This window comes from Bos indicus, chromosome 4 (genome assembly GCF_029378745.1).
Source record: "Bos indicus isolate NIAB-ARS_2022 breed Sahiwal x Tharparkar chromosome 4, NIAB-ARS_B.indTharparkar_mat_pri_1.0, whole genome shotgun sequence".
In the NCBI taxonomy this organism is placed as follows: Eukaryota; Metazoa; Chordata; class Mammalia; order Artiodactyla; family Bovidae; genus Bos; species Bos indicus.
This window is the reverse complement of record NC_091763.1, coordinates 116,795,546-116,807,715: the sequence shown is the minus strand read 5'-3', so window position 1 is coordinate 116,807,715 and position 12,170 is coordinate 116,795,546. Positions and strand designations below refer to the sequence as shown.

Below are 12,170 nucleotides of genomic sequence, written 5' to 3'. Positions count from 1 at the left end.
ATCAGAAACAGCAGCAAGAAGAGGAGCAAAAATAGAGACACACACTCTTTACTCAGGTCATCAGCTGGCTGGTGGGTGTGCACAGAATCTACAGACACAACCACAGATGCCCTAGTGCAAACAAAGAACACCAGAGACCTATAAAGTACCCCACATGTCCCATGACAGGACACCTGGTCATAGTCATTGATAATAGATGGATGATGACAGGCCTGGGACATGGGGGGCGAGTTTAACGTAGGAAGGAGAACAGAGAGAAAATGCCTATAAAAAATTGGCAGGAAACAATATTTCTACAAGAAAAACCCCAATAGGAAATAGTAAGGCAGATATCACTTGTTATGAAATGAACAAAAGTTATTAAATTACTGGTATTGTGCAATTTCCATAGGGATGATATGAGATCTCATGAGGAGAGAATCCATCATCAGTTGAAAACTGGGTACAAACAGGACTTAAAATATAACATTAAAACACATATATGGCAAAACCAATACAATATTGTAAAGGAATTAGCCTCCAATTAAAATAAATAAATTTAAATTAAAAAAAAAGTAAAAGTAATATCAACAAGGAAAAAAATAAAACGCATGAACACACTGAACAAAAGAACCAGGTATAAAAAATACACATTACACAATTACATGAATAATGTAAATGTAAAATATATGACATTATGCAAAATTATTTTATGATGTTAGAAATTAGGCTACCTTTGGGGAGATGAATGATGAGAAAGGGCGTGGGGTAGCTTTGGGGATACTGGCTGCATTCTGGTATTTTTGGATTTGGGTGCAGGCTATGTAGTCTGTTCAGTTTGAAAATTCATTAAACATTAGAATATTATATGCACATACATAATGTTTTTAAAACAGAATTTTAAAAAGATAGGCTTGAAACACTGGGTTACCACTTCACGCCAACCAGAAGGACCAATCAGAAAATCTGAGACGCTGACAACACCAAATGCTGGTGAGCATGTGGAGCACTGGGAACTCTCACTCACTGCTGGGGGGATCACCGTGCTGCACGTCCTCGGGAAGACGGCTTGGTGGTTTCCCACAGGACTACACACACTCATCAGACAGTCCACTGATCATGCTCCTTGGTAACCACCAAAGGAACTGAAAATTTATGTCCCACCCAGAACCTTCATGCAAATGTTCACAGCAGCTTTTTTCATTACCATCAACACTTGGAAGCAATCAAGATGTTTTTCAGTGGGTAAATGGATCGAGAAACTGAGGTACAGCCAGACAATGGGATATTATTTAGTGCTGAAAAAGAAATAAGGCTTCCCTGGTGGCACAGTGGTAAGGAATCTGTCAGCCAATGCAGGAGAACAGGTTTGATCCCTAGTCCAGGAAGATCCCCTGGAGAAGGAAGTGGCAACCCACTCCAATATTGTTGCCTGGAGAAACTCATGGACAGAGGTGCCTGGCGGATTACTGCCGGTGGGGGCGGGGGTCTCAGAAGAGTAGGACACAACTTAGCAACTGAAAAACAGCAACAAGAAAGAAATAAACTATCAAACGATGACAGTCCCTCCAGGAAGGAACCTTAAGTGTACACTGCTAAGTGAAAAGACGCCGATCTGAAAAAGGGTACATACTGTGTGATCCAACTAGATGGCATTCTGGAAAAGACAAAACTACGAAGACGGTATCTTCTGTAGTTTTGGAAGGAACCCGCTTGTCAGTGCAGGAGACCTAAGAGACGTGGGTTCAATCCTTGGGTGGGAAGATCCCCTGGAGGAGGAAATGGCAACCCACTCCAGTATTACTGTCTGGAGAATCCCATGGACAAACGAGCCTGGCAGGCTACAGTCCACAGGGTTGCAAAGAGTCAGACATGACTGAAGTGACTTAGCACGCACACATGGAAACAGTAACAACAACAAAAGTCAGTGGTTTCCAGGCATTACAGGGGAAGGCAGAACGAATACACAGGGCACAGAGGACTTTTAGGGCAGTGGAACTGCCCCATGTGATACGGTAACGGCCGATGCGTGCAATTATACATTTGTCCGATGCCGCAGACCGTGCCACACTGAGGTGAACCTCACCGTCAACCATGGACTTTGAGTGACGACGACGTGTCAACGCAGGTTCATAAACCGTCAGAGGCACCGCCTGGGGAGGGATGTTCGTGATGGGCATAACCATGCGTGTCTGGGCATGCAGAGGCTATCCCCTGGGTAACTCTACCTTCCTCCCACTGTTGCTGGAACCTAAAACTGCTTTTAAAAAGCCAAGTCTATTAAAATAATCCATGGAAATTTTGTTACAGAACTTAGATAACTAGCAGTAGCAATTATTAAGTGGAAGGATTCTCTTATATGTAATTTTAACATATAATTTTCCCATATAAACCCATCTCCTCTTATTTTGACTGTGGTGCAATTTCAGAATGCTTGATGGCTTCTGACTTGGATGCCCTTACATTCTCTTATAGCAGAATCTAATTTATGAGCTGTATGCCAATTTGCTAGATTTCTCTCCCTCTCAATAAAGCCTATTGGGTCCAATTGAACATCTTCTAAAAAAGATAAGCTGAGAGCTAGCAATGCACTTATAGACATTAGATATAAATCAGATAGTTATGAAATTTCCATTCAGTAAAAATCATCTCTACATTTTGTTCCCACCCAAAAGATTAATGAGTCTTATATTCTGATAACCTCTGCTTAGCCTTAAAAGTTTACCTTCAATAAGATTTCCAAATACCCAAGGCTTTTCGTTTTTTATACCACCTAAAGTATCCTAATGTTTTCCGTCACAAACCACTGTCCATCTTCTCTACAGAGAAAATCCATAAAAGTCAAATGTCAGGGATATTTTAATGCAAATATGATCCTGGTGGGTTTTTAAGCTCCTACAACCATAATTGTCGTACTAAAGATTATCAGAGTCCTTTTCATCAGAATACAAGAGTTACAGCTGCAAAAAAAGGCATATGCTGTGTGTGACCTATTGCAGACATATATTTAATATCTGAAAATAAAAAAGGCAACTTTGAGTCTATTATTCCAAAGAGAAATTAAGAAAAGAGCAGAGACTAGCAAGGGAGAAATGAATGACAGACTGAAAAGGACACATTCTCATCCGGTTAATCCCTTGGGAACTCAGATTGCCTTAAACACTTTTAATTTGATTTTTAAAACATAAGTTGTGCATAACTGGTGATAATTAGGCTGCAGTACAGAACAAAGGTACTTCTCGCTCAGAAGTAAGTATCACGACGAGGTTCTCTGAGAGCCTGAGGCACCAAAGGCGCACTCCATCACGACCCTTCCCAAGGATACTTCCCAAGTAGGAAAGGGACCCACATACTCAGAAATGTTTTCACCAAAAGACCGAATCCAAGGAGTTTGGAATGGATTTGAGGGTTAAGTAGAAAGTGGATACTGCACCCTGAGTTTCAACAAACCAAAAGACAAGACTGAAAAGAGGTAGCACTTGAAAAGATAATGGTTTAAATACATGATATGAGTTCCAAGTCAGTCTGGGAAGCAGCAGCAAGTCTGGAAGGGGTGCACTCAAGATTGTGCATGTAAGTCCAGGGTGTTATTACTCCTAGGAGTCTCTACTCTTCAAACCTAAACTTTCTCCCTCATAGGGGGAAAGCCACTCCTGCCGTGGCTTGTGGAGACACCAGTAAGATACAGGGGGGTGTGCGGGCACTTTGGGGACTGTGGACAAGGTGATGGCCATGCTGTGTGTTAGGTCAAAGATTCAGTAATTCACAACACAAAAGGTCTTTAAACAAAATTAAAGTGAAAGTTTCTCACTTGTATCTGACTCTTTGTGACCCCATGGACTAGAGCCCACCAGGCTCCTCTGTCCATGAAATTCTCCAGGCAAGAATACTGGAGTGTGTAGCCATTCCCTTCTCCAGGGGATCTTCCTGATCCAGGGATTGAACTCGAGTCTCCTGCAATGCAGGCAGATTCTTCACCATCTGAGCTACTGGGGAAGCCCCCAAGCCTCACCTGTAACTTCTATTTTATTTTTGCCTAATGATTATTCAGTCACTCAGGCACGTCCAACTCTTTCTGACCCCATGGACTGCAGCACATCCCTGTCCTTCACCATCTCCTGGAGCTTGCTCAAACTCATGTCCATCGAGTTGGTAATGCCACCTAGCTATCTTGTCCTCTGTCGTCCCCTTCTCCTCCTGCCTTCAATCTTTCCCAACATCAGGGTTTTTTTCCAACGAGTTAGTTCTTCACATCAGGTGGGCAAAGTATTGGAGCTTCAGAATCAGTCCTTCCAATGAATATTGAGGGTTGATTTTCTTTAGGATTGACTGGTTTGATCTCTTTGCAGTCCAAGGGACTCTCAAGAGTCTTCTCCAATACCAGTTTAAAAGCATCAAATCTTTGGTGCTCAGCCTTCTTCATGGTCCAACTCTCACATCCCTACATGACTACTGTTAAAACCATAGCTTTGATTATATGGATCTCTGTTAGCAAAGTAATGTCTCTGCTTTTTAATATGCTATCTAGGTTTGTCATAGCTTTTCTTCAAAGGAAGAAGCATCTTTTAATTTCATGGTTGCAGTCACTGTCCGCAGTTATTTTGGAGCCCAAGAAAATAGAGTCTCTCACTGTTTCCATTGTTTCCACATCTATTTACCATGAAGTAATGGGACCAGGTGTCATGATCTGAGTTTTCTGAATGTTGAGTTTTAAGCCAGCTTTTTCACTCTCTTCTTTCACCTTCTTTAAGAAGCTCTTTAGTTTTTTGCTTTCTGCCATAAGGGTGGTGTCATCTGCATATCTGAGGTTATTGATATTTCTCATGGCAATCTTGATTCCAGCTTGTGCTTCATCCAGCCCAGCATTTCAGATGATGTACTCTGCATGTAAGTTAAATAAGCAGGGTGACAGTATACAGCCTTGATGTGCTCCTTCCCAATTTGGGACCAGTGTGTTGTTCCATGTCTGGCTGTAACTGTTGCCCGTTGACCTGCATCCAGGTCTCTCAGGAGGCAGGTCAGGTGGTCTAGTATGCCCATCTCTGTCATGGTGGGAAATTCACCGTGTGCACTTTCTGTCTTTCTCAGTGGATCTGTGCTGTCGTGGAGAATATGTGCATCTTCTCTGCCCACAGTGCAGCCAGCACTTAGCTCGATGCCGTCAGCCCCTCACAGGGATCCTTCATGTTTGATTGATGGAGAGACATTATTAGTCAATGTGATGGTCTGCATATAGGTGAACTTGAGAAGGCTCTGAATGATCTGACATCCTCTTGTGTCTGGCGCAATTTTGATGCTGTAACAAAAGCCACTGCTGCATTCAGGGAGAGTGATGCAGAAGCCGGTGATGGGCAGCACTCGCTATTGAACCAGCCCGTCCGACCATCCTAAACCCAGGACACACAGCCCTCCAGCAGCACAGCCTGGAGCCAGAAACACTACCTACGAAAGTCCAAGAGAACCAAAGGGTGAGGCAGGCTCAGCCACCTGAGCCACTTTAACAGACGAATAAAAAAAATCCCACTCAAAGCCTTTCCTGGAACTCAGGGATTCATTAGAGCCTCCCCCTCATTGTGGTTGCCCCTGGCAACTGGCCATCAGCATTCAAACAGAGAACAGTATGGCGTGTTCTGTGCTCTCTTATTTACTGCAGAAGAGATGCTGCTGTGATGGTTCCGGCTGCACAAGAACTGAATGTAAAAAGCTTTCAGGATTAGCAGCTGCATTTGAGAGGAGAGAGACTGAAGCATGACTTCTTGTACAGCTGGGAAGACCCAGGGACAGCTCTCTGCCTGATGCTGAGTGGGCATCTGGAAGGCAATGTCTCAGGACTGACTTCATGTCCCGGCCATGAAGTTGTTCAGTCTCAGACATTTCCCACCCAGCCTGGTTGCCCTGGATCGCAGGTGTGAGGGGAGCTTCCAGCAGCCTGGGTGACAGGAATGCTCACGTTCCTTGGGGAGCGGGGGGAATGGGAGTTTGCACTACCCAGACCATTGCTGTTCCCTAACTCCCAAAGTGAGCGATGGACAATCATATCGTCAGATCTTCAATGGTCGCTGTATACACTACACTTGCGCTCAAAGAAAAGCAAAGGTAGGAACACATGCTTCACAATTTCTGAAGGAGATCTCATTTCCTTTTTATTAATTAAAAATAGTTGCCAAAGTCCCCAACTTTTATGAATTAATTTTTAATTAATATAAAATATCAGCAAAATTATAAAATAGAAGAGTATATGTCTTTACCAATTCCCTTCCCCAATCCCTCTCAAATCTACTCGTTTAGATTTCAACAGCTGAATGGATGTTTTCCTGTCCATCAGATGCTCTGTTTTGAATCGTGAGTCCAAGTGATCCAGGAACTCTGATCTCATCATAAACTTCACTCACAGAGCGAGCGACTCTTTTCACAACTGCCATTGAAACCTCTTCACCGTTAGGCAAGTGTTGTTGAAACTTCAGTATATAAACGTCCAGAATGAACCACTTTTAAAACAACTTTTCCACCACTGTTTAAACTAATACCCTAATTGAGATAAAATTCACATATCATGAACTTTACCTTTTTAATGTACACAGTTCAGTAATTTTTTAATGAGTTAAAGAACTCTGCACTCATCACCACTACTGAATTCCAGAGTATCTGTGTCACCTCCAAAAGAAGTCTCATTATGATGCACGGATGTAGGTTCATCAGTTGTATTGAATGCCCCAGTATGGGAGGGGATGTAGATAACGGGTGACCCGTGTATATGCTGGGGCAAGACATATATAAGGAATCTCTGTACCATAGCTTCAATTTTGCTGTGAATTTAAAACTGCTCTAAAAATATAATGTCTTTATAAAAGAAGCAATCTCATACCTATTAGCAGAGTCAGCAGACCCTTCCTACTCTCCCCATTCCCAGTAAATACTAATCTACTTTTTATCTCTATGGATCTCCTGTTGTGGAATCACACAATATGTGGCACTTTAACTTCTTTCACTTGTGCTCAGGTTTTAGCTATGCTGTAAGATGCATATGTATTTAATTTTTATAGCTGAGTAATACTCCACTGTATGGATATACCACACTGTTTATCCATTCACCTGGTGAGGGGCATTCGGGTCACTTTCGGCTATTGGGAATGTCTCTATGGACATCTGTTCCTGGAGAAGGAAATGGCAACCCACTCCAGTATTGTTGCCTGGAAAATCCCACAGACAGAGAAGCCTGGTGGGATACAATCCATGGGGTCCCGAAGAGTCAGACAGAGCAACTTTCACTTTCACCACTTCACCCTGTTCAAAGAGGCTACGCAATTCTACACTCCTACTAGGACTGTATGAGGTTCTAGTTTCCCACATCCTCACCAATATTTGCTATTTCCCATTAAAATGTATACATTATTTTGGATTTGAATTGAAGGGTATTATGCTAAGTGAATAAGTCAGAGACAGACAAACACTGTGCGATCTCTCTTATATGTGGAATCTAAAAAGCACAACAAACTAGTGAATATAACAAAAAAGAAGCAGACTCACAGATGAAACGAACTGGTGGCTACCCGTGGGCTGAGGGAGGGGTGGGCAACAAGGATGGGGTGTGACGCACGAGCTGCTGTGTGCACTGCAGGTTACAAGGGTTCACTGTAAACTGCGGGGAATATAGCAGTTAATTGAATGTATTGAAATGTATTGAAAATACAATTATTTTCAATAATTGTAAATGGACTGCAGCCTTTAAAAACAGTGCCAAAATACTTATAAAATTATATATACACACATGTCCATCCTGCTGAGTATGAAGTGCTGCCTACTCTGCGTTCATGTGCATCTCCCTGACGGTTAATGATATAGAGCATGTTTGCTCAGACTTATTGGCCATTTGTGTTTCTTTGGAGAAATGTCGTTCAATCCTTTACCCATTTAAAAATGAACTGTTTGTCGCGTGATTTAAGCTAAAAGAACTCTTTGTATACTCTGAATACTAAATGTTTATTGAGTATATGATTTGCAAATATATTCTCCCATCCTGGGGGTTCTCTTTTCACCTTCCTCATACTGGCCTTTGAAACACAAAATATTTTTATGTTGATAAAAGTGTTATCTATTTTTTCCTTTGGTTGCTTGTGCTTTTGGTGTCATATCTGACAGTTTCCTAACAGACTGGTTCCAAATAGGAAAAGGAGTACGTCAGGGCTGTATATTGTCACCCTGCTTATTTAACTTCTATGCAGAGTACATCATGAGAAACGCTGGGCTGGAAGAAGCACAAGCTGGAATCAAGATTGCCGGGAGAAATATCAATAACCTCAGATATGCAGATGACACCACCCTTATGGCAGAAACTGAAGAGGAACTAAAGAGCCTCTTGATGAAGTGAAAGAGGAGAGTGAAAAAGTTGGCTTAAAGCTCAACATTCACAAAACTAAGATCATGGCATCCAGTCCCATCACTTCATGGGAAATAGATGGGGAAACAGTGGAAACAGTGTCAGACTTTATTTTTGGGGGCTCCAAAATCACTGCAGATGGTGACTGCAGCCATGAAATTAAAAGACGCTTACTCCTTGGAAGGAAAGTTATGACCAACCTAGATAGCATATTCAAAAGCAGAGACGTTACTTTTTTACTAGACGAACAAAGGTTCGTCTAGTCACGGCTATGGTTTTTCCAGTGGTCATGTATGGATGTGAGAGTTGGACTGTGAAGAAGGCAGAGTGCTGAAGAATTGATGCTTTTGAAGTGTGGTGTTGGAGAAGACTCTTGAGAGTCCCTTGGACTGCAAGGAGATCCAACCAGTCCATCCTAAAGGAAATCAACCCTGAATGTTCATTGGAAGGACTGAAGCTGAAGCTCCAATACTTCGGCCACCTGATGCGAAGAGCCAACTCATCGGAAAAGACTCTGATGCTGGGAAAGATTGAGGGCAGGAGGAGAAGGGGACGACAGAGGATGAGATGGTTTGATGGCATCACTGACTCAATGGACATGAGTTTGAGCAAGCTCTGGGAGATGGTGAACGACAGGGAAGCCTGGAGAGCTTCAGTCCATGGGGTCACAAAGGGTCAGACACGACTGAGTGAACAACAACAAAGATAGTATCACAATACTTTTACTGTGGTTTTAGGGTAAATTTTAATATCATAGATATAAGTGCTTTAACTGTTCTTTTTCAAGATTGTTTTGGCTGGTCTGAGAGCCTTGCATTTTCCTATCAAGTTTAGAATTGGCCTGTCAATTTTTGAAAAAAAAAAAGCCAGTTGGGATTCTGACATGGAGCATGTTGAATCTATGGATGATTCTGGGAAGTACTGCATGTTAACAACAGTAGATCCTCTAATCCATGAACATGGGATATCTTTCCATTTGTGAAGATCTTTAATTCCTTTCAATTACGTTTCATGGTTTTTCAGTGCACACGTCTTACATTTTTATTGTTAAATTGATTCCTTCCCTTTAAAAGTAATGTAAATGGAATCATTTCTAAATTTCATTTTGAATTGCTTATTACTAGTGTACAGGAATATAAATAATTTTTGTACAATTTTGCATCTTCCAATGTGGCTGAACTCATTTATTAGTTATGTTTTTTGTGTTTGTGGACTCTGTAAGATTTTTTATACACCAGTTCATGCCATCTATGAATAGAGATAGTTTTACTTCTTTCTAACCTGGATGTCTTTTCTTCCTCTTGTCAAGAATAACCTGATATTTAGCAGGATCACTGCTAACCATTTCAGTGTGAAGTATAATGTTAGCTGTGGGTTTTTTATAGATGCTCTTTTTCAGGTTAGGAAAGTTTCTTTCTACTCTTCATTTGTTCAGTGTTTTATAGAGAGGGGATTTTGAATTTTGTCAAACGCTTATTCTGTGCCTATTGAGATGATTATGCTGTGTTTTTTTTTTGTTGTTTTTATTCTATAAATCTGAGTGTACTATGCTGATTTTTCATATGCTAAACCAAATTTTATTTCCTGGGATAAATCCCATTTGGTCATGGTATATAATCCTTTTTTGGTTTGGTAATTTGGTTCAACTTGTTAGTATTTTGTTATAATTTTTGCATCTGTGTTCATAAGATTTATTGGTCTGTAGCTTTCTTGTGATATCTTTATTGAATTTTGGTTTCAGGGTATTGTTGTTCAGTTGCTCAGTTGTGTCTGACTCTTTGTGACCCCATGGACTGCAGCATACCAAGCTTCCCTGTCCTTGACAATCTCCTAGAGCTTGCTCAAACTTAGTCAGTAAGGAAATAGCAACTCATTCCAGTATTCTTGCCTGGAAAATCTCACGGATAGGGGAGCTTGGTGTGATATGGGGTTACAAAAAGTTGGACATGACTGAGTGACTAAACAATAACAGCAACAATAAATTAGAGTTAAACATACCTGAAAATTTGCCTGCAATTTTTGTACCTGTCAAAAAATGCATTTTTTCCATCATAAAGTCTAATACCTGTATAGTCTATTTATTGAGGACTGGAACATCTTTTTGTCCACACAAGTTGACACTTAATACAACAGAGGAGAATGGATAGTCACATAGTTTATATATGGCGATAATGTTTTCCTATCATGACCCTGTACGTTTAGCTTACGGGCAAAGGCTTTCTTCTTGTCCTAATCTCTCCACTCTCCTGCTACTAAGTTCTCACCTCTCCACGGAAGCCCAACTTCACACATGACTTTCTCCGTGAACTTTCTCACGAAGCATTTTATCTCTTTCTTCTCACCTTCTATACAACTTATATTTGAAACTTGCAATAATCCATGCCTATATATGTTTTTTTTTTTCTGTAGACTTTTGCTGACAATTTTTGTGAGTTTTTCTTCCCTGAGAGATTCCTAATTCTGTTTCATGCTTCCTTTATTTCATCAGTAGTATCTAATAATTAGTTTATCCTTAGCTCACACTTAGTATATGTTGTTTTAATAACTTTAATTCATCCCTGATAGAATACCCAAGAATACCATGAGACATATAAAATCATTATATTTATAAGGGCAAAGTCTTTGTTTAAGCTGATCAAATATAAATAAATATTTGTGAATTTTAATACATGCCAAGAATTTACCCTAGTCAGGAATTATCTAAACAAATTCATAGCATGTACAATGGATCTTTTTCATTGAATGCATATAACATCATTTTACCATATGGTGCAATGAGAATTAGAATCAAGGGAACATAAATTACACAGTAGGCAGTTACTTAGAAAAAAATCGCCAAGTAAAATCATGCCCTCTCTCCGTTACAGCAACTTGCTTTTCCAGGAATAAACGTAAGTACCTGGTGTCAGCAGTATCACCGAGGTGACAATCAAGGAGCAGATGACCAGGATGACAAGCAGCGCGATGGCTATTCCTTTCCAGTTTCTTTGTGGAGGGTTACTCCCCACGAGCTCCTGAAACGACAGCACAAAAGAGAAAATCTGTGAGTCAAATAAGGAACTAAAATAATCCAAGTAACCACACTTCAGTCAAATCAAGATCTCAGGTATAGGCTTCCGTGGTGGCTTGGTGGTAAAGAATCTGCCTGCCAAGGCAGGAGACGCAAGGGACGGGGGTTGGATCCCTGCTCTGGGAAGATCCCGCATGCCTCGGAGCAACTAAGCCCCTGCACCACAGCTACTGAGCCTGTGCTCCAGGGCCCGGGAGCCACGACTACTGAGCCCACGCGCCGCGACTCCTGCAGTCTCACGCCTAGAGAGTCCATCCTCTGCACAAGGGCAGCCGCCGCGGAGGAACACGTGCACCGAAACTGGGGCGCGGTCCTCACTCTCGGCACCTAGAGAAAGGCCCGCGCAGCAAGGAGGACGCGACACGGGAGACAAATCAAGAGCTCTAGGCACTCTCATCCCTGAAGCGGCCGTAAGTGCCTTTCTCTTCCTTCTGCCTCAGGGTCCAGAGGACCCAGGCTGCTTCCCTCATCTTATGGCAAAGCTTTATCTCAAGAAGAAGGTGACATTATGTTATGTTTACAGCCTTTTCTGTAACTTAACGCTTCTCCACCCTATACACTTGGGTCCACATTACCTGGTGACTGTGGAGTTTCTCATTGCAGTCAGCCTATTACATGCCATCAGATCAAACCCAGGTACGATAAAACTTCCAGCCTCAACCTCTCATCTTTCTCTTCATTGACACCCACACTGTGAACTCCTATTTCAGCTGTGAAACTCAAACATTTATTTAGCACATACCA

General features: G+C 41.6%; 1 protein-coding gene across 4 annotated transcripts in view; it reads right to left on the bottom strand.

Annotated features, from left to right (window-relative positions):
* Positions 1–12,170, bottom strand: part of DPP6 (dipeptidyl peptidase like 6) — a 960,318-nt gene that overhangs the window by 360,253 nt on the left and 587,895 nt on the right. For all 4 annotated transcript variants that reach the window (XR_011566384.1, XM_070788461.1, XM_070788459.1 and 1 more), the window contains exon 2: positions 11,256–11,370. Coding sequence is in view for 3 of the 4 variants with exons in the window: in XM_070788461.1 (XP_070644562.1) it covers positions 11,256–11,370 (115 nt within the window). In the remaining variant the exon portion in view is untranslated. The remainder of the gene's footprint in view (positions 1–11,255; positions 11,371–12,170) is intronic.